Raw genomic sequence first — 23,368 nt, forward strand, 5'->3', positions numbered from 1 at the left:
TTTGTTTGTGAGTTACAAGGTTTGTGCCATTTTCCATGCTGATTCACTATTCTCTAGAGCAGGAGATTTGAAAACCCAGAGCCCTCATTTATTAATTATTTATTTCCTTTTATTATTTTTATCAATAATTCAAGGGGGCAAACATATACTGTACTCCTTCCTCCTGCTCCACACGACAACCCTGTGAGGTGGATTGGGCTGACAGACTGGCTTCAAGTCACCCAGCCGGCTTTCATGACTAAGGAAGGATTAGAACTCACAGCCTGGTGCCTCAACCATGAGACCAAATTGGTTCTCAGTTGAGACTCTTCTCAACCATTGAGAAGATCTGCTTAGAGCATTTCTCCAATGCAGAGAAATTTCTAGAGCGGGGGTCCCCAACCCCCGGTCCGTGGACCGGTACTAGGCCGTGGCATGCCAGCAACCGGTCCACACAAACAAGCAAAGCCCCATCCCTGGGATGCAGGCAGCACACAAAACCACGCATTCTCCGGTACATGGAAAAACCTTTCTCCACGGAACCGGTCCCTGGTTCCCAAAAGGATGGGAACCTCTGTTCTAGAGCATTTCTCTAGTGCAGAGGTAGGGAACTATGGGCCCTTTATGACTTGTGGACCTCAACTCCCAGAATTCCTGAGTCATATGGCTGGGTCAAGAATTCTGGGAGTTGAAGTCCACAAGTCATAAAAGGGCCATAGTTTCCCAATCCCCTGCTCTAGTGGATTAGCAGAGTTTTAGATCAGAGGTGGACAAATACGTGATAGCTTGAGACTTTAATTAACATTTTTGGATGTCCAGGAACTACAATGGTCAAGATATGGATGTAAAATCCAGAAATTTTTAGACCTTTAAAGGGAAGGGAGAGAACAAAAGGGTTTGGCTTTTTTGTTAGAAGATTAAACCTATTTTAGGGCCTACACTATTGAGCATTGCTTACCCAAAAATGGCAGGAAATTTTTAACTTTTAGCAGCTTTGATCAGAGAAGGTTTTCATAATTTGAAATGAACTTTCTCAGCCACATACAGTTATAATGGATTATTGCTTTAAATCTCAAAGGTCCTCCCTACATTTATCTATCTGTGTTTCTTTTCTTTGGGGATTTGTGCTTTAGGGAGAGGAAGGAGAGAACTAATGTACAGTTATAAATCTAAACCAAAGCTAGCCATCAAGAGGACTGATTAACTCAGTGGTGGCAAACCTATGGCACGCGTGCCAGAGGCGGCACTCAGAGCCCTCTCTCTGGGCACACCTGCCGCCGCCAGTTCACACAGGTCCATTAGGGCACTGCTGACACCCAGCACAAAGGAGACGAAGTAGCTGGCTAGCAAGCTCGAGTAGAGGTGGTAGAGCACGCCTCCATGTGCTCACTGGCCTCTGTGTGTGTGGGGGGGGGACGACACTGATGGTGTCAGGCAGCAGCCGCCCCTGCCTTGCCCAGCAGCAATGCCACCCTCGCTCTACCCCCTGCCTCACCCTGCAGGACAAGCTTCCTGCCCATCACCCCACCCACCAGAGACCTCCTGGATCTCCCCAATCCTACCCAGCCCCCACAAGCGTCCCCCCCCACGAGCAACATCAAGGTGGCCATGCCTATCCCGGCCATGCCCACTCGGTCTGCCATGACCGCCGCAGCCACGCCCACCCAGTGGGCCACACCCCCCCCACCCCTCCTGCGGGCACAACAATACTGATGCAGCCCTGGCACTTTGCAGTAAATAAGTGGGTTTTGGGTTGTGTTTGGGCACTCGGTCTCTAAAAGGTTCGCCATCACTGGATTAACTTGTCCACAGAGATGTCATTAAGAAGCTTTCAATTTCCCTTTTAATTATGAGCAGATAAATAAGCAAAACCGTCACACAGCACTTCATTATTAACCTTCTTAGGCAGGCATTTCAAACGAAGTAATGAAGTAGAATTCATATTATCAAAGCAACATGATGTCTTTTTTCATGTATTGGATTAGAGTTCCAGTAAGGTAGTCCATATATATATAAGGTAGTCCTCGACTTCTGACCACAATGGAGCCCAAAATTTCCGTTGCTAAGCAACACAGTTATTAAGTGAGTTTTGCCCCATTTTACATCCTTGACACAGTTGTTAAGTGAATCTCTGCAGTTGTTAACTTAGTAACATGGTTGTTAAGTGAACCTGGCTTCCCCATCGATTTTGCTTGTCAGAATGTCGCAAAAAGAGATCACATGAACCTGGGACACTGAAACTGTCATAAATACGAGTCAGTTGCCAAGTGTCTGAATTTTGATCATGTGACCACGGGGATGCTGCAACGGTCATAAGTGGGAAAAATGACCATTAGTCACTTTTTTCCATACCATTGTAACTTCGAACAGTCACTAAACCAGGGGTAGGCAACCTTGGCTCTTTTATGACTTGTGGACTTCAACTCCCAGAATTCCTGAGCCAGCCATGCTGGCTCAGGAATTCTGGGAGTTGAAGTCCACGAGTCATAAAAGAGCCAAGGTTGCCTACCCCTGCACTAAACCAATAATTGTAAGTCGAGGATTACCAAATAGAGGGCACAATTTGCTCACTACTACCACAAAATCCATGCATATAAATGTATATATATATATATTTCTTCCGCAGAGGAGCAGATACCTGAACATTTACAGCATGAGGTTGTGAGTGGTCAAGATGGTGAACTAGAAGATATGCTGAATGATGAAACTGATTCCATCTATACCTCTGGAGTTTCGGCGTCATGGAGTAAAAGGTATACAGGTCAAAAAAATCTCTTCCCTTGCTAAATACTCCTGTCTCTTGTTGATCTAGCCAAAGACTGGAAGCCATGGAATTTGTCACTTTTCTCCATCATCTGGCATTAACCCTTAATAGGTTGAGAGTTGGGGTGCTTAAGTGTAAAACCAATATGCTTAAGTGGAGGCTCTTAGCTGATAATGACATGGAGGAGGAGGAGGAGGAGGAGGAGGCAGAATCTATATGTCAACAAATCGTTGCCATCTGAAGACAAACTTGCATCAGATGAAAAAGTGGGAAGGAATAGATCAACAATCCTGAGTTAACCTTCAATCTTGTCTATAGAAAGAAAGTTGCTAACTTCGGTCAAAATTGAATCCACCCTCTAGGTCCATGTAATAGATGAAGCTATAAAGTACATGAACAGCAGTATTTTTCATATATGTGAGACTGATAGTTATATTATATCATGTAAGAACTCTTGTCAGTTTGGCAAGCAGGCGACCTCAACATTCCCAGTGTTATATCCTGCTCTTTGGGCTGATAACAGTGTCTTTGTGGTTAATATTTAAACATAAAGCAAATTTTGAATAAGTGACGATGGCTGTGCAATTGCTACAAACTGAGTTCCAAAAAGCTGTTTTTCAGCACATATGGCCATGAATGCAGCACCTGTCTGCTTCTCTGGAAAAGATGCAGCTGCTTTAAGGAGCAACAGAGTCTATGTTTGTATTCCCAGATTCCAACTTATTTCCAAACTATTGTCCAGTTCTACAAATGTTCTAGCACAGGGATCCCCAACCCCCAGCAGCAGCCTGTGGCCTGCCAGGAACTGGGCCGCGCAAGTGAGCGAAGCCCCATCTGTGCATGTGCGGGATCCAGGCAGCATGCGAAACCACATAGCCCTGGTCCATGGAAAAAACACCCTCCACAGAAACAGTTCCTGGAAAGGTTGGGGGCCACTATCCTAGCAGAATATTGGGAAGACCCATCACCATTGTTATGGCCAATGAATGGGGAAGAATAGAACGTATTCCCATGTCAGCAAAGTATTCTCTTAAGAGTAACTGAGCAGACAGGGATGAACGTTACTCAAAGTAAGGCAGTTTATTCATTCATTCATCTGGGTATCCAAGGCATATCTCAGGATACTAAAGAAAGGAAACCTACATTGATCATGTGCTGTCCAATCAGTGTCAATTTTTAGCAACTACAAAGATAAATCTTTTCCAGGATAATTTGTCCTCAACATAGTCCTTCAAGGTCTCCCACAGTGTACCAATTGCTACTATTATTTAGCCTATTCACCAGAAGCACAGATAAATGCATATATTCCCAACACACTCTTCCATTTCAGGAGAATCAACATTGCAGATAGTCCTTGACTTATGATCACAATTGGGCCCAAAATTTCCATTGTTAAGCAAGACTGTTGTTAAGTGAGTTACACCTCAGAACCAAACCACAGTCTATTACAGCCACATGGCATTACTATGTGGCACACCAGCCAACTAAAGCCTCCAAAACCTCTTAGGTAAACCAAAAGGCCCAGTAGACCAAGAAGAAAAAGATAGGAGACATCTACAACATACTATGTAAGGATGATAACAGCTACTCTGTAGGACAGTCAGGCAGAAGACTATCAGAGCACACCCATGAACACCAACTGGTAGTTAGAAAACACCATGCAAACTCCTTAATCTCATAACACATGGACAGACTCAACTGTCTTCAACTGTGAAATTGTGACCATCCTAGATCAGGCTAAATCCAAAAATACTAAGGAGTTCCAGAAGTTTGGCATACACCAAAATCAGCCATCAATAAACGCATAAAAATAAACCATATTTTCACACTCCAAAGAGACAATAAAAAGCGAATAAGGAAACAAAAAGACCAGAGCACATTATCTCCAGCAGCCAACACCCAGATAAGCAGGGATTAATACCCAGCAACCAATCAAGCAGAAAACAATACCCTAATCAAGGAATTACCAAGGAAAAAAATACATTCCCACTAACACTGGGAGCGTAAACTACTCTATTTAAACAGGCTACAAATTCCACTCTGATGTTACTTAATTGGGTAAGTAATTAACTGCATGCAGACAACCAAGTTCAAAGAGTACCAAAATTGCAAACCTGGGCTACATATATATATTCATTTCTATTGGAATTTTTACTTGGATGACATTCGTTCAGAATGTCCATGATATTTTCAAAAATTCATCTCTTTTCCATTATCCCATTCAATACTGTACTGAATGCAAGTATCACTAACCTACTAATTCCTACTTTCATATATACCCACAATGGCATAGATGACACCAATTTATAATTTTTCAATATGCATTTTAGCTTTTCCATTCATAATTAAACCTTTCTGTGTTCTCAGTTGATGAGGGAGGGAGGGAGGGAGGGAGGGAGGAAGGAAGGAAGGAAGGAAGGAAGGAAACATTCTTCTAGTTTTCCATGAAGGTCTGATTTATAAAACATTTTAGCCTAGAATAGTATGTCATGCAAACTCAGTCACTGTAGATTTCACATATGAAAATATATTAAACACTCATTCTAAGACAGTAAAATGTTTGGGCTGCCTGGTTTTAAAAACAGAAATCCTTCTAGCATTTTGCTGCTAGAATGGATGCTACTGGGAAAAGACTAACAGAGCATTCTATTGTTTGTCTTTCATATTAAATCATGTTGAGGATGATGGTGCCTTTAATACAGAAGGTCATCTAGATGCACCATGTGTAATAGTGATTGATTGCCATTTTCTCCAATGCTGATTAAAATTCTCCAACTGACTGAACATAGGACTTTTTGAATGCTGAAACCTGACATTATTATGAAGTGATGGTTTCTCTCCAATGTTGTACAACATATGCAGCTATCAAACCTCATAACTGCTGGTATTATTTAATGCCCTGTACATCAGACTCCCAAGGGTTCAGGAAGAGATTGTTCCTAACTCTTTAGGGAATGAACTTGAAAACGTAGTTTTGGCTTTGGCTTGGCATTTTGAGTGAACTGAACATTACGCTTTTTGCTAGACGCGAACCAAGCCAAATTTGGTTCTCCTAACAACCATTCTTAGAACAATATATGTGAATCAGGGCCATACATGCTTTAATTTTGAAACTTGGATCATTGCCTATGTTCTAATAGTTCTGTTCTAATAGTTCTCTGAATAACTTGCAGTTTTAAGTAAGCCCTATGTCTAAATATGGAAATGGACAAATTAAGTCATATTAGACTTGTTAACAATGTAAAATGTAGCTTCTGAAGACTGAGTCCTGTCATTTATCTTCTGAAATGGAAACAGAGCCAAGCTGCAGTTGAAGATCCATGAATCGGAAATGAAAACCCAGAATTATCAGGTAAAGTACAAAATGATGGCCAGTTTCTTTGGTCAAGGACCTGAACATCCTTTTCGATTTTGTAGGAGAAGGAATGACAGAACCTGGGGGAGGGGGCTTGTTGACCCGGACTTAGGGGACAGTATCAATTGTGAATACATGCAGATGGCCCCGCTATCTCTGGCCACTTGCAGAACCATGAATGCAAGGTCATAAAAGGACAGCAAAGGAAACACCCAATATCCTAACCCACCCGGAACATATGGTGTCTTAGGGAAACATCTAAACCACCCAAAAGGGAACATATGGTGTCATGGGGGAACACCCAAAAGGGAACATTTTTAGCTACTTCTGCTTTCTTCCTTCTTATCTACAGTGTGCCAGCCTTAAAGGGCAAAGTCTTTATCTTATGTGTGCCAGCTTTGCTGGGTGAATTGCTTATGTAATCAAAGAAGATTTAAAAATTAGGCTTTTCTGATAGTTGGGGCTTTTTCTCTCTTTTAGAGAAGCCCATCTTTGTTCAGCTGAATCAAAACGTAAAGCTTGACGGCAACTTCTGGTTTCCTGTATTTTTTTTATCAAGCAAAACCTCAGAACCTGCACAGCAGGGGGAGCGAAAAAGAGGGATCGGCCTAGAATCCCTACGTAGCTACAAAGAAACTAAGCCTAAACCCCTTGAGTGCTGTTGACCTTTATCTAACTCTGACCAGATACTGAGTGTTAGTTGAGAAGATTCCTGTGCATAGGCTTTCAGCAATAAAGCAGCCTAATTGAACCTTCACATGTGCACCTGGTTTTTCCCACCTGACAGATTTTGAGTCAAATTTGCATTGCATTCTTGCAGATTGCCATAACCATCATCGAAGCACGGCAGCTCGTTGGAGAGAATATAGATCCGGTGGTGATTATAGAAATTGGGGATGAAAAGAAGCAGACTACAGTCAAAGAAGGAACCAATACACCATTTTATAATGAAGTATGTAAACTGAGCAGAGTGGTTAGAAAACACAGATGTCCCAGCTGGTTTGCTTTTTTTGCTTTTTTTTTTTTTTAGTAAAATGAATAACATGGTTAAAAGGCCAGCTGTGTCACCCATTGAAGGGATGTTCCCCATTTGGGGGTATACGTACCTATATTAGAATGATATGGGGGAAGAATACGTCTGTAAGTGAACCTGGAATTATGGTTGTAAGCCATGTCAGTCATTAAGCAGGTCACCATGTGACCATACTTGATTTTATGAATTTTTTTTACAATGGTTGTTAAGCAAACACCTTGGTCGTTAAGCAAAGACTGCAGTCATTAAGTGAATCTATTGTCTACAATAGGCATTTTTTGGCAGAAATTAGAATTAAAGACCAGTTTCCAGCAAAAAAAGTCATATGTGATCATGGGGGATGGGGAGTAGCACTCCAAACTTTAAATCTGAGTTGTATAAATCCCTGGAGAGGTACACTGTAATTTTGAATGACATTAAGCAGCCGGTTATAAGTTGAGGACTACCTGCATATTCTAAGATATCTTGCAAATGAACATGTAGCTTAAGCATGCTATGAATGTTTGTTAGAGTTGCCTAATAGTTTCACTAAACTTTACTTCCCAGATTTTTTTCCTTGAGGAGAAGGACTTATAATTTAATTTAGGGCTCAAGTGAAAAAAAATCTGGAATCAGAAATCAATTCTGCAATTATTATGATTCAAAGCTGATAACAATAAAGGTTGCCTCTCAACTGGATGAGAAACACAGTGAAGGAGAAGTTGGAATTATTTTTTGCTCTTATGTGATTCTCTCATGTTACCCTTTGCTGGAAAATTTAAAGATACGAGCTCTAAAGATATTCTTCTAAATTCTGTTATATTTATTGTTTTTTGGCTTTTTTTCCCCTTCTCAGTATTTTGTCTTTGATTTCATTGGACCTCAAGTTCATCTGTTTGACAAAATTATCAACATCTCTGTAAGTATATATACATCTTGGGCAGGCAATTACTGTAATTTTTTGTTTGAAAACCTAAGGAACAAACTTGGTTGTGTAGGAGAGAGATGGCTTGTATTTGTAAAAATTAAAAACTGACTGGACTACTTTATGTTAATAAGTGACTCATGCATTTTTAAACACTGCCTCTCTAACTTTATTTCTAATTGGAACAATCTATTTTCTTCTCAGATCTATTTTCTGTTGGGTTCCTGTATTTTATATTGCGCATTTAAATCAGCATTTAAATTTGGGCTGTCAAGGTCAGGCCCACTTTATAGGAAATAAGACAACTTCACAGCCAACATCCAAAATTCATGTCTCTTCCTGACATGGACACTGTTGTAACTTTAATTTGTTTGCACAATCAAAAGGACTGGAGCTTTTAACTGATTGATTGATTGATTCTACTGCACTGATAGAAAATACGAACAATCCAATTCCTTTTAGTGGTCCTTGTGTCATAGAATCAGGAGTGTCTGCAGGGTGCAGTCAAAAAGCCATAATGATGAGCTCTGCCTGTTGTTGATGTAACAAATGGATGGCACTTTGATTGCACCAACACAGATATCACTGTGACTTTTTTGATCATGTCCTATCCTGCAGACACTTCTGCACAGAATGTATTATGGCAATGGATTAAAATGATAAGAAAGGGTAAAATGCAGAAGAATATGCAGGATTAAAAGCTCCTGCCAAAATAAAAGAAGAGTTGAATTATATTAGTTATGAACAAAATTTCCAAGTCTTCCAGTATTTTGTTATTTCTTCACATCTGTGAAATATGTTGCACCAAATTTGATATTTTAAAAAATGTTTGTATTTAAAGATATATACATTTGGATGGATAGTTCCCCAAACACCCTTTTATCTGGAGATATTTTATATAATATTTTTGCAGTCATTTTTTCCAAAATAGAATGCAATTTATACATTAATTTTATGAATATTTGGATATTTGGACAGACTTTTTCCTAATTACTAATTGACCCTAATTGAATGGCATTGAGATTTAAAAAAAAACAACAAGTTCAACTGTTTTGTTTCTACAATTGCCTGGAAAATATGAAATTAGTTAAATTCAGATTCAGTTTATTTTCCGTCATCCCTATACTATAGAATGATTAACAGACAGGCCCAAGAATATTTATTCCAAGGGTAAATAACTGGTCTGGTTCTTCTGCCTTTGGAAAGTTCAAATGTCAGAGAAGGAACATTTCTGGAGTATAAACTTTCATATAATAAAAATGTTTATACTCCAGAAATGTAACTTCTGTGATTAAGGTAGCATATTAAATAGATAAACAGATGATAGATAGATAGATAGATAGATAGATAGATAGATAGATAGATAGATAGATAGATAGATAGATAGATAGATAGATAGATAGATAGATAGATAGATAGATAGATAGATAGATAGGAGAGAGAAGGATAGGTAGATGGACAAACATTTTACATGTCTTCCTTGGCAGGTTATGCATAACAAACTTATAAGAAGTGTATTGATTGGCTCCTTCAAAGTAGACTTGGGAACCGTTTACAACGAACCAGGTAAGCAAGCTATTTTCAGCAATTCCTCTTTTTATTAAACAGTTTTTTCTGCTTAACTTGTTGCACCTTGAGGCTAATTCACTTCACTTGCAATTAAAATAAAAAGCAAACTAAGCAATCCACTTCTGAATTGTGTAAATATTGCATATTCACTGCCCATATTGAATCATCTATATTAAGGTTTCCCCTGAGAGTGGACAAATTTGGATCACAACTTCTGCTGTGTTAGAAGTTTGAAAATTGGCACCAAGCTGATGTAAGAAAGGACAATATCCAGAGGCAGAATATTTGAATTAACCTAAAGGTGATCATAATCCTTCAGAAATAGAATTACAAAGATTGCTTTCATTGAGCTAGAGTTCATAATGAGATTTAATATTATTTCTTGACTTCTGGGGGTGATATGTGAATTTGAAAATGTCTCCGTGAAAGTGGAGGCAATGACTGCAGTAAAGATCAAGGAACTGGTGAATACTGTACACTGCTTCGAATCTCTCCCTGATAATGGTAAAACAGGAGATCGCCCACATGTGGTCCGGATGACTTTTCTTGGAGAGAAAGCCACAGGACTGATTTTCCATGGATTGAGTGCCGGGAGACAAAGGGGTTAGCCATCCCTCTTGCAACCGTGGCAGAGCCTTTTAGAAACACAAAATTCTCAAGTCTCACTTTCTAATTGCTTTTAGATATTGCTTAATAACTATGTTAAAGCTATTAGTATTTATCTTCAAATCTGAATAATAGCAAGATTAATTATAAGCTTAAGTACTTACAGAACTTGAAATAAACAGCTAAAGTCTAAATAAAATTTTGATGCAAGAAAGTTATAAATGGGTTAAAAATCCAGATAAATTTGGAACATTGACTTGACTGATAAGATTTTATATTTAAAAATAAATAGCTTCTGATGGGAAACAGACTTCTTTTGGCTGTGTTAGATTAATTATTTTATGATTTGTAGAAAGTAGACACTAAATGGGGCTAAAGATTCTAGCCTGTTGTTGATGTCAATTAATGCTGGGGACTTACACAATGACCCAAAATGTTACAACTTCAGAAATGTTGAAAGAGATCGTTGAACAATGGAGTCGGAACTTAGTGACTATAATACCAACACTATCAGTAATGATGTCTGGATATGGATAGACTATATCTAAAAGATGTTAGTTAAGGAATGACAAGACAGAGAAAGTACTGAAAGTGGAACTTGATGTGGAACAAATTTTATCCAAAAAGCCAGAAAAAATACTGAAAGTGGACTTTGCTTGTCACATGATGCCCGGACACTGCAACCGTCATAAATACCTACCAGTTGCCAAGTGTCTGAATTTTGATCACGTGACCAGGGAGGTGCTGCAATGGTCATCACTTTTTTCAATCCCTTTGTACTTCAAATGGTCACTAAACAAATGATTGTAAGTCGAGATCTGTATAAGTAGTCCTCAATTTACAACAGTTCATTTAGTGATTGTTCAAAGTTACAAGTGCAGAGAAAAAAAATGACTTATGACCATTTTTCACACTTACAATCATTGCAGCATCCCCATGGTCACATGATCAAAATTCAGACACATGGCAACTGACTCATATATATGACAGTTGCAGTGTCCCAGATGCTTGTGAACACCTTTTGACTCCTGACAAGCAAAGTCAATGGAGAAACCAGATTCACTTAACAACTGCGTTACTAACTTCACAACCGCAGTGATTCACTTAATAACTGTGGCAAGAAAGGTCACAAAATGGGGCAAAAGACACTTATTAGCTGTCTCACTTAGCAACAGAATTATTGGGGCTCAATAGTGGCCGTAAGGTGAGGGCTACTGCATTGCTATTAGCAGGGATCTCAAAACCTCTGCTGGGTGCTGTTCTCTTTGTATGTTTTCCCAGGTCATCAGTTCTGTGACAAATGGGCCGTTCTCACAAATCCAGCTGACATTCGAACAGGAGTCAAGGGATATCTGAAATGTGATATCAGTGTGGCAGGGAAAGGAGACGCGATTCAAGCAACTCAGAAAGGCAGTAATGCCGAAGAGCAGATAGAGAAGTATAACATCACTTCCCTTCTTCTCTGGCTGGCCCTTGGGGTCAATATAAATAATGGAAATCCTGCAGGAATAACATGAGTCTTAGTGATGCTTGACAAAGTCTATCACAGCTATGTCGGTTTGCTTTTGATTAAAGAGCACCTTGGGAAACAGCATTCTTAACTGCTGCAGAATTTCTTGGGATTTTATGGAGAGACGCTTTCTGATTTACTTTAGGTTTGAATGTAATAAATGCAATTAAGATTCCATTAAACTACTAAATTAAAGTCACTGGATCGTTCTTTGCCTAGTTAATAATTTCTTCCTACCTCCAGAGTCCCCCAGTCAGCACTGTGCAGTCCACACATCTTAAAGTTGCCAAGGTTGAGCAACACTGTGCTAAAGACACCATTTACACAAGTCATGCTGGAGGGGCATTAATGAAATCAAAAAGCAAACCAGGGCTGTCTGTTCAAATTATGACCATAACTTGAAAGAGTTTAAATTCCTTTCAGTGCAGATCCATCTTGTTTCTCATGCTTGCTGTTTAAATTTAAATTTAAAATGCCAGTCTGAATGCCTCCAATCTAGCCAGGAATGATTAATAATATCTCAGAATGGGACTGAAAATGAAATGCATGATTACATACTTGAGCATCTTTATTTGCAGAGGTGGGAAACTGTTCAAAATTGGCAAATTTGGACAGCTTTGGGCTGCAGCCAAGGGTTTGTTAAGCATTGAGTTGCTTTGATGTATGCAACCATTTCTGTGGAATTTCTTTGCTGAGTTTTCTTCAGAGGTTAGCTCATCTGTTCCTTTTCTTTTCTTCCATTCCCCCCCCTTCCCTTTCAGAAACCTCTTGATTCCGAAGGGATTTCCATCAGAAAGACCGTGGGCTCGATTTTACGTGAGAATCTACAAAGCTGAGGAGCTTCCTAAAATGAACTCTAGCATCATGGCCAATGTCACAAAAGCTTTCATAGGCGATAGTAAGGACCTGGTGGATCCATTTGTGGTTGTCATGTTTGCAGGTCAAATGGTAAGTAGCCACTGCAGGGGTTGCATTGCCTGTGGCCAGTTGGTCTCCTACAACCTTTTTTTTGTCTTGTTGTGTCCTAACAGCTAAAAAATGCATAACATTTTAACTTCGCTGTCATGAATTTTGAGTGAGCAGAGTTATGTTAGCAATCTCAGCAATTTATGCCTTTGTTGTTCAATGTTTGCATACTGCTACAATCACAAGGCGTTGGGTGGTGCATAATAAAGGGAAAAGCACAACATGGTCAGTTTTGAATTAATATCAATATTAATCAGCATAATAACCAATCATACTATAGGCTAGGTGTCTATTCAGAAGAGGCTGAATGATCATCTGTCAGAAATGCACTACTAGATCAGAGGTTAGCCATGGCTGGCTCAGGAATTCTGGGAGTTGTACACAAGTCATAAATTCTGGGAGTTGTCCACAGGAGTGGGGCCATAGTTCCCCACTCCTGTACTAGATACTGCAGTGAACAAGGGGTTGGATTAGATGAACTTTAACATTTCATCTGATCTCCAGAATTTCTGGAATTACAGAAGGTTTGGGGCCAAATGTACCTCAATAGTGGCGGTAGGACTATCAATCCACCCTAAATATTCAGACAGGACAGATAGAATCCATGTGACTCCTGACACATCCTGATGCCATACTGTATAGGGCTTTATTTGTAATAATCAGCATTTTGAATTGGGCCTGGAAGCCTTTTGGACACCACTTCAGCAGTCTCAGGATGGGTGTCATCTACTGTATCCTGTTCCAGTTCCAACTTTGACTTGTCTTCAAGGGCTGCTCCATCAAGAACACATTGCAGTAGTTCAAGCATGTGGTGATGAAGGCATCCTCCTGACTGCCTCCCCCTCTTTCTTTTTCACTTTGCTTAATGAAAGTTTAGCAGGTAACTCCTGTGAACTTCATAGAAAACTAAGAGGTTTGCTTATACATTTTTTTCAGAATTCAGTTCTGTAGAAGCAGAAAGAACATTGCAATGGTGTGTATGGAGGGTTCTGCCAAAATGCCTCTCCTGTTTGTACAAAAGACTTTTGGGACTTACACTAGATTTCCTTCTTCGTCACTCCCAGTAGGATCCCATGTAGATTTCGGCCTTTGGGTAGAATAGCACTGGGGGTTATTGCTATTTCTCATGAATATCAGAATCCAGAAGGAAGTTATATGTTAGAGCAGGGGTCCCCAACCCCCAGGCCATGGCCCACTACTGGACTGTGGCCTATTTGGAACTGGGCTGCATGAGTGGAAGACCGGCGCGCACATGTGCACGCAGCTCGACTTGCGTGAGCGATGGTCTAGTGCACGTGCATGCACAGGCCAACTTGCGCTATTTGAGCTGGGTACCTATGCGCATGCCCTCTGGCCTGCCACTCACACAAGTCAAGCTGCACATGTGTGTATGTGCGCCAGCCTACTGCTCATGCAGCCCAGTTCCCCTCTCCCCCCCAGTCAGGCCGCCAAGCCACAAAGTGGGGGACCGCTGCCTTAGAGACTATTGTTCCCAGCTAGATTAGAAAGGGCATTTGGTGTTGACCTCCTTCAACCAACCTCTTTTGTTTTAGGGGCGAACCACAGTGCAAAAAACCTGTGCTGATCCTGTGTGGCATGAACAGATTATCTTTAAAGAAATGTTTCCCCCATTGTGTCGGAGAGTCAAAATCCAAGTATGGGATGAAGGCAGCATGAATGATGTGGCTTTGGCAACTCATTTCATAGACATGAAGAAGATCTCAAATGAGCAGGATGGCGATAAAGGTAAAGAGACAAATACTTCTCTGGTTAAAAAAAACAAACTCAGGCTGTATAGGTGTCATGAAATTGTGGATGATCTTGGGGAATGCGGGGAAGAGATGCTGCCTAGGAAACAGTCAGAGAAGAGAAGCAGGAGCCCCAAATGGTTTAATGGTTAAAGAAAGAAAGAAACTTAGGCTGGACCTACCATAATTGATCAAGCAGTTAAAAGTGACAGCAGGAAGTTGGTACATTCAGATTTCCAATATTCCATTAACAGAGCCTTACAATAAAGCAGAATTAGCACACCTTTTGTGTTTCCTGAGCCATGGTGGCGCAGTAGAGAGTCAAGCTATTCTCTAAAGCGCCTGAAGGCAGGAGAAGAAGCAATGGATGGAAACTAAGCAAGGAGAGAAGCAACCTAGAACTAAGGAGAAACTTCCTGACAGTTAGAACAATTAACCAGTGGAACAATCTGCCTCCAGAAGCGGTGAATGCTCCAACACTGGAGATTTTTAAGAAGAAACTGGACAGCCATTTGTCTGAAATGGTATAGGGTTTCCTTCCTGAGCAGGGGGTTGGACTAGATGACCTCCAAGGTCCCTTCCAACTTTATTGTTGTTGTTGTTGTTGTTGTTATTGTTGTTGTTATTATTATTATTATTATTATTATTATTATTATTATTATTATTATTATTATTATTATTATTATTATTATTATTATGGATCATCGCACAGTCAGCCAGATGTTCAGACTGGATTTGGCATTTTGTCTACCTTTCGAGTCCTTACCAAGGACCTGGGATAGGCAGATGTGGATGTTTGATGGTATTACAGATATCGTCGCAGGATGGAAGCAGTTCCTAGTAAAGCCGCCTTTTGCAATTGACTAATGGTGAATTTGTCAATGCCAATGGTGTTCAAGTGGTGCGCCAATTGTTTTGGGATTGCACCCAAGGCGCCTATTACTATTGATACTACCCTTGCTTGCTTTTTCCACAGTCTTTCTATTTCTATTTGTAGGTCTTTGTATTTTGTTATCTTCTCCAGTTCTTTCTCGTCTATTCTGCTGTCTCCAGGCACTGCCACGTCCACTATCCAGACTTTTTTGTCTTTTTTATGAACAATTGTTAAGTCTGGGGTGTTATGTTGCAGGTGTTTGTCTGTTTGAATTATTATTATTATTATTATTATTATCATCATCATCATCATCATCATCATCATCATCATCATCATTATTATTATTATTATTATTATTATTGTAGTAGTAGTAGTAGTAGTTAGAATGCTATTCCTATCTAGTTTATCTAATAAGGCTGATATTTATCCTTTTTTTTTTAGCTAATTCTATTTTATTATAATGCTACATTGACAGCATCTTGCAATGTACATTTATCTCCCCCCCCATCTCTTTTACAGCCTGAGAAATTAGGGTCTCTTCCAAACCTTGCTATGCCTACTATCCGGGCTATGCTATCTCTTATCTCATCATTCCTTAGGCAGCGTTTCTTGTCCCATTCTTTCAAGGTCTTTCCCACATACCATTACAGGAAGGGCATGTCATCAATCATACAGTGGCTTATATCTCTCCCTTCATCCTCCAGAATTGATGAAAGTTTGAAGAAATTGGTTTATTCCTCCAGTTGTGATATAAACCCAACACAGAGAAGTGACTGTCACCTATCTATCCAGAGCCCATACTTATAGCATCTTGATTTTTGTCATCAACTTCATCTGGATATACGGTGATATACCTAGGCCAGGGGTAGGCAACCTTGGCTCTTTTATGACTCGTGGACTTCAACTCCCAGAATTCCTGAGCCACCATGGCTGGCTCAGGAATTCTGGGAGTTGAGGCCCATGAGTCATAAAAAAGCCAAGGTTGCCTACCCCTGACCTAGGCATACTCAGATGTGATTACCTGGGAATTCAGAATCTGTACCTCTTTTATTTGTATTTTTATCTAAGAAAGTGGAAGGGTGAGGGAGAGTCCATCAGAAAAAGGAGACAGTCAGGAAGAAGGCTATATATTGTAATTTCCCAGTGGAGCAAGAGATTTCAAGAGATTGAGGTTCTAGAACAGTGATGGCGAACCTTTTAGAGACCGAGTGCCCAAAAACTGCCCCCCCAGCTCCACTCCTGCCCCGCCCCTGCTCCACCCCCCCATTCCCCACCCCACCTGCCCGCAGGGCCATTCACTGCCTCCAGGGCTCGCTGCAGATCGTCCAGGCAGCCCAGCAGCACTATGGTGGTCACGCCCTTTGCCCGCGCCCTGCAGCATCAACTGTGCACGATGAGGTGTGAGGGCAGAGTCTTGTCTATGCTGCCTGGCTGCCATGTCCTTGGCTGCATTGCTCCGCATGGGCCATGCTCAGGGCGACTCTCCTTCAGGGGGGCTGCTGGAGAGGAGGGGGTCACGGGGGAGGCTGGGGCAATGGCACATGTGCCCACAGAGAGGGCTCCAAAGTGCCGCCTCTGGCACCCGTGCCATAGGTTCGCCACCACTGTTCTAGAAGAAGTGCCATCTGCAACATTCCTTTGATGTCTTACAGTGTTTTAGGAAGCAATTCTTTTCTTGACATGCGGTGTGCATAGCAGTTAAAGAATATATTATTTCTTCTTACAGGATAGATTGAATTGCCCAACCCACTCATACCTACACTTTTCCCCCGGAGGAAAAAAGATGGTACCCAAATATATGCACAATGTCTTTCCTGTTATTTTAGTTTACTACAGTACACATGTCTAAAATTGTAAAAAAAACCAAAAAACTATCCAAAAACTTGGTTTTCAGGCAGACTCCTTTTACTGGAACTTCTTTTCATGGAAATCAAACTCTCTTGCTTTCCTAAACTGGGATTGGATAAGGCACAAATAAAGCACACATACACACACCGTTCATTTACAATTATATAAGTCACTTATAATTTCTAGGCAAGACTTTAATTTACTTGTGTGGATTTACTAGCAAATAAGTACATCAATCTGTAAGACAGGCAGCAAACCACTGTGCCAGCTCAAAAATTTATTATTTGGTATGCAACTAAACATGCCTGCTTGTGTTAGGCATCTTTGTTTTTCTCATGCTTCATTAGGCTTCTCTTTTGTGGGACGTGTCTCCTTTTCCAGGTTTCCTGCCTACTTTTGGACCTGCTTGGATCAATCTTTATGGTTCACCCAGAAACCACAGCTTGATGGATGACTACCAGGAGCTCAATGAAGGCTATGGGGAAGGTGTCTCTTTTAGGGGACGTCTCCGAATTGAGCTTGCAGTGGAAATCCTCTCTGGTGCAGCCCAGGTGTCAAAGTTCTCAAAGCTCATCAAGGATGTGAAACGGCCATCTAAGGACAAAGATTCTAAAAGTTCAAAAGGGACCGGAAAAGACAAAGGGGCAGAAGATACCAAGTCATCTTCCTCTTCAGATAAAACAAATTCAACAGATGCGGAAGTGGAACCTTTTGATGTGCCCCCTGAGGTAAATAACTAAAATCTGGATCTGCTTTACTAGATGAATCCCAAGATGTAGGGCTGGCCTTATTTTAGATGACCCAGCTCCTACTGAAAGGTAGTTCTCTTGGATATTTTTTCCAGAATGTTCAGTTTCCTCAACACACCACAGTTTCAGCAGGTTTGGGTTAGAGGTACTTTTGCATTCAGAAACAATGATAACACAGTATGACCTCTTAAGGCTTTATTCCAAGGCAGGATAAGAAAATAACACAATCATATAACCCAAATCAGTAGTCAAAGCTATTCAGTGATAGTAAAGAATATAATAAGACAAAGAAAGACTTTATGACCCCTCTGGCAGGGAACCCCAAAGAGATGAGGTTACTTCAAAGCTAGCAAACATGGAGCATAGGCCCTGAACCATAATTAAGCACATTTGTTTCTCACTGGTGTCTTTTCACTGGATTTTACCAATGACAAGAGGATAGGTATTTGTCTTGGAATATGTTGCCTTCCTGTCAGGAATGAGCTCATTAAATTTGAGGAATCTTTATTTATATCAGGTGGTGATGACACCATATGAAAGTTAAAGATTATCTGTTTCTTGAGGTTATTTGGACTGAAGATGAGAAAGATCATCCTGCTCTACAAATCAGAACAAAGGAGTAGGCAAAAGAAAGTATAACCCAGTGAAATTAATGTTTGCTTAATTGTGCACTACACACTCAACTATCACTTGAGAATACCAAGAAAGAGGCATGCAATTCTTCCTCTGATGGAGCCACCAGCACTGCAGAAGGTTCATGTAGAAGTCATATGTTCTTAAATCTCTTTAAATTTGTTCTGAGTCTGTATCCACATGCAAGTTTCTCTAAAGACAGAGACCAATGGAGTTGGTCTTCTGTTTGCTTCTCCAAAGGGCAGAACAAGAAGTAACGGGTGGAAGATCAATAAAGAGAGAGCCAACCTAGAATTAAGGAGAAATTTTCTGACAGTAAGAAGAATTAACAAGTGGAATGGCTTGCCTCCAGAAGTTGTGGGTGTTCCATCATTCCAAGTTTTCAAGAAGAGATGGGACAGCCGGAATAATATAGTCTCCTGCTTGAGCAGGGGATTGGACTAGAAGACCTCTAAGGTCCCTTCCAACTCTAGAATAGAATAGAATAGAGCTGGAAAGGACCTTTGAGGTCTTCTAGTCCAGCCCCCTGCTCAAGCAGGAGAACCTATACCGTCTCAGACAGGTGAATGTCTAGTCTCCTCTTAAAAATCTCCAGTGATGGAGCACCCACGATTTCTGGGGGTAAGCTATTCCACTGGTTGATTGTCCTCACTGTCAAGTTTCTCCTCAATTCCAGGTTGTTTCTCTCTTTGATCAGTTTCCAACCATTGTTTTTCTTCCTTCCATCTGGTGCTTTGGTGGACAACCTGACCCCCTCTGCCTTGTGGCAGCCCCTCAGATACTAGAACACTGCTATCATGTCTCTCCTATTTCTTCTTTTCTTACATGCAATGTCAACCTTGGGATGGTAGGAAGTGTCAGGAGCCTGTTATCTCCTTGGTGCTCTTATGTTTATATCTGGTCTTTCTGCATATTAAAGCAGAGACATTTTAAGGAAAAAAATCAACAGTTTTGTGACTGAGACTCAAGGCAAATGACGTGTGAATGGGTAAAGTGGCACTGATGAAAAGGATATGGAACCTCTGTGGTTGGTAGCACTGTGTGGCGAGATATTTCATCCACATGACTGAGGTGGGGCTTGCAAGCTTGTTCTTAAGGATCTTCTGCTTTTTAGAGAAGGTTTTGAAGATGAGAAGGCAGAAGGGCTGCAGGGACAGAGAAAATTGCTTCTCCCAGTTCAATTGATGGAAGTAATTTGATAACTTATCCAAGGTCTTCTAAACTCTGAACCCTGCATAGTTTATTGTTTAGAGCTGAAGAGTATAATTAAACAGGGTGACCTTTTATCACAAAGACACACATTATTTAACGTTGATTTCATCCCATAGGTGCTTAGGTATGAATAAAAAAACCAGTAATTTAGGTTGGTAGTCAGTCTTTTAGCAGCACTTTTTATATATCTCCCATACAGCTATCTTGTATCTTATGAAATGCTGAATGCATAACCATCAGGGCAAAGATTGGTACTTACTGAATATTTGTTTTAATACAAAATAATATACCATTTGTCTGAAATGGTATAGGGCTTCCTGCCTCAGAAGGGGGTTGGACTAGAACACGGGTGTCAAACTGCAATGTCACATGACGTGTCATTACGCATCACAACTTTTTCCCCATTGCTGGCAATGGGGTGGGTGCGGTTTTAGCGTGACACATCCGGCCCATGGGCCGGAAGTTTGACACCCGTGGACTAGAAGACTACTTAACCAACTGTTAAGTAGTTCTACCATCTGATGCCCCTGGCCATATTTGAATGAAATTCATATCTAAATTCTGCCTGAATCATGACAATTACTTGAAAATTTAGATTTCTGTTCTTAAGCAAGGATAGATTAGAACTGAATTATCTAAGAAATGAGATTATCTAAGAAATGAGAAATGAGGTTATAATGGAGGTAATGTCTCAATTACCTCAATTCTTAGATAATTCAATTCTATGAATTCCATGGAGGTAATGTTTAAATAATGATATGTTATATTGTACAATATGATCTATTAAATCTTTAGACCATCCAGTAGACATCTGGTCATTGACTGTATAAAAGATTTGATCAATTGATCCTTAAAATAACAGAGTTGGAAGGGACCTTGGATGTCTTCTAGTCCCACCCCCTGCTTAGGTAGGAAACCCTATACCATTTCAGACAAATGGTTGTCCAATATCTTCTTTAAAACTTCCAGTGTTGAAGCATTCACCACTTCTGGAGGCAGGTTTTTCCACTGATCAATTGTTCTAACTGTCAGGAAATTTCTCCTTAGTTCTAGGTTGCTTCTCTCCTTGATTAGTTTCCATCCATTGCCTCTTGTCCTGCCTTCAGGTGCTTTGAAGAATAACTTGACTCCTTCTTCTCTGTGGCAGCCCCTGAGATATTGGAACACTGCTATCATGTCATCCCTAGTCCTTTTTTTCATTAAACTAGACATACCCATTTCCAGCAACTGTTCTTTATATGTTTTAGCCTCCAGTCTCCTGATCAATCCAATATAGCAAGCTTTTCAACTCAGTGGAAAATTTGAAAACATGTTATAAGTACTTTCATAGTGGATTTGGCAAGTACCAAAACATCTGAATTTCCACATGGCTGCAACCACCAACTATTTTAATTTCTAAGGAGGCTTCTAAGGGTTAGCGATAACCAGAGGCATTGTTAAAAAATATAGTTTATGCTTGAGGCCAGTAATTTTTTGGCAAACATACTAGTTTCCTATTCATTTTTGTTTCAGTTAAAGGAATCTAAAAAGTAAAATAAACAATGAAGAAATGACTTTCATGCCTGTTTTGCTCAGTTTCATGTCTCCCATAGCAAATACGAAACCCGTAAGTGTACCAACATGCTCTGTGCATATCTTAGCGTCTGTTCATGTGTAAGCTAGTACAAATTCAGTCATTTTAAAGTAGATTTCCTTTGTTATGTTTTTATCAGATTCATGAAGAACAACTTGAGGAATTCCTTCTCTTTGGGGCATTTTTTGAAGCAACAATGATTGATAGGAAGATTGGAGATAAACCAATAAGCTTTGAAGTATCTGTTGGTAATGTGTATACAATTTTACTCCGTATAGAAATTCTGCTGGCTGATGTTGCTGTTAACCATTTGATTTGTCTGTTCTTTGAAATAGCTTTACCTAATTTAGAAAATGTGTACTAATGTCATGAAAAGAACACATCTTGTTCTCCCCTCAGGTTGCTCAATTCAGGGCCAATATCAAATTTCAGGAAAAATCCAACATGTCTTTTAATTGCAAGAAAAATCTTCCTTCCTTCAAATTACATCAGTTGTTATCTCAAGATAATAAGCCTGTGTTATCAGCTTGGGTGTAGAGAGGAAGGCCTTTTAGGCGAATAAGCCTAAGTCTAATATTGACTGAAACATGAGGCCTGGGAGAGGCTGAATATGTCAGAACCTCATGAGTGTATATTTGTGTACTGTAGTTAAGAGCAAGCTCTTTATCCTGTTTCTCCACCCTCTTAAGAAAGATTAAGGGACAGGCTTTTCCATTACTCATGTTGACTAGTACAGATAGTCCTCGACTTATGACCACAACTGAGCCCAGAATTTATGTTGTTAAGTGAGAAATTTGTTAAGTGAGTTTTGCCCCATTTTTACGACTTTTTTTGCTACATTTGTTAAGACTGAATCACAGCAGTTGTTAGTAACACGGATGTTAAGTGAATCTGGTTTCTCCATTGACTTTGCTTGTCAGAAGGTCGCAAAAGATGGTGCCATGACCTTGGGGCACAGCAATGGTCATAAGTGTGAACCAGTTGCCAAGCATCTGAACTTTGATCACATGATCATGGGGAGGCTGCAAAGGTTGTAACTGTGAAAAACAGTCCTAAGTCACTTTTTTCAGTGCCGTTGTAACTTTGAATGGTCACTAAATGAACTTTTGTAAGTCGAGGACTACCGCACTATATTTCTCAATTGGATATTATTCCATAGGATCAAAGAGGACTGTAGTCCAAACCATCAGGATACCAAGGGGAAGGTTGTAGGCAGGGATTTTTTTCCAAAGACTGGGGATATAGTAGAATCACACACGTTATTTGCTATAGGGATCCCATATAGGATCCCTGTCTGAAGCCTGAACTGTAGGAGATCTCTCGAAAATTATGTGAAAGAAGAAGAATTGTTGGACCTGCTCCAAAGTTCTCATGTTCCAAGGAACCAAGATTGCTATCTTCATTTATCATCAAATTCAATAGATGCTGCTTTGATTTGCCACTCTAGCTGCTATAGAAAGACTCCGGAATATCCAGTTGAAAACATAGACATGCAAACACAATAAGATCACTTTTTTAAAAAACAACAACTTTGTTATGTTTTTCTTAAGCATTTGGGTACCTGAGGAGTTACAGTATTAGTGCTGTTGGAGGGAGATGGTCTGTGAAGTCCTGCAGAATTTTAAGAATTTGAAATCTTTTATGATACCTGTTCATCATCAGCACCAGATGTCCGCTATTGTAAATGAATTTCTGGCTTTTAATTTTAGGTTCTAGTCTAATTGTTATCTTTCTCATTTTGCCATGCCGACCAGTAGTTTTTTTGTCCCTGTAGGGAACTTTGGAAATGTGATTGATGGAGTGTCATCTGGGGCCAGGGGGAAAAAGAAGACCCATGAAGGTGAAGAGGAAGAAGGTGCCTCTTTGCTGCAAGAAGAAGAATCACCTGACATTGCAATGCCTCTGATATCTACCACATCTCCTGAAAAGCCATTAATTACAGAAGGAAACAGGTAGATTCCTTCTCTTGCTCCATTTAACTGGGACTCTTCAAATAACCAATGGGTTGACATATAGTAGTAGTAGTAGTAGTAGTAGTAGTAGTA

At 40.2% G+C, this 23,368-nt stretch overlaps 1 protein-coding gene across 1 annotated transcript in view; it reads left to right on the forward strand.

Moving 5' to 3' along the window:
• Positions 1-2,608: 2,608 nt before the first annotated feature.
• The window catches only part of FER1L6 (fer-1 like family member 6), a 78,213-nt gene continuing 57,453 nt past the window's right edge, over positions 2,609-23,368 (forward strand). The window contains exons 1-11 of the mRNA XM_015825381.1: positions 2,609-2,732; positions 6,041-6,095; positions 6,919-7,050; positions 7,967-8,029; positions 9,523-9,601; positions 11,492-11,648; positions 12,482-12,668; positions 14,240-14,432; positions 17,538-17,884; positions 21,463-21,571; positions 23,098-23,275. Coding sequence (XP_015680867.1) covers positions 2,671-2,732; positions 6,041-6,095; positions 6,919-7,050; positions 7,967-8,029; positions 9,523-9,601; positions 11,492-11,648; positions 12,482-12,668; positions 14,240-14,432; positions 17,538-17,884; positions 21,463-21,571; positions 23,098-23,275 — 1,562 coding nt within the window. The 5' untranslated portion in view covers positions 2,609-2,670. The remainder of the gene's footprint in view (positions 2,733-6,040; positions 6,096-6,918; positions 7,051-7,966; positions 8,030-9,522; positions 9,602-11,491; positions 11,649-12,481; positions 12,669-14,239; positions 14,433-17,537; positions 17,885-21,462; positions 21,572-23,097; positions 23,276-23,368) is intronic.

Source organism: Protobothrops mucrosquamatus, unplaced genomic scaffold (assembly GCF_001527695.2).
Source record: "Protobothrops mucrosquamatus isolate PMUCROS unplaced genomic scaffold, P.Mucros_1.0 scaffold2609, whole genome shotgun sequence".
Taxonomy (NCBI): Eukaryota; Metazoa; Chordata; class Lepidosauria; order Squamata; family Viperidae; genus Protobothrops; species Protobothrops mucrosquamatus.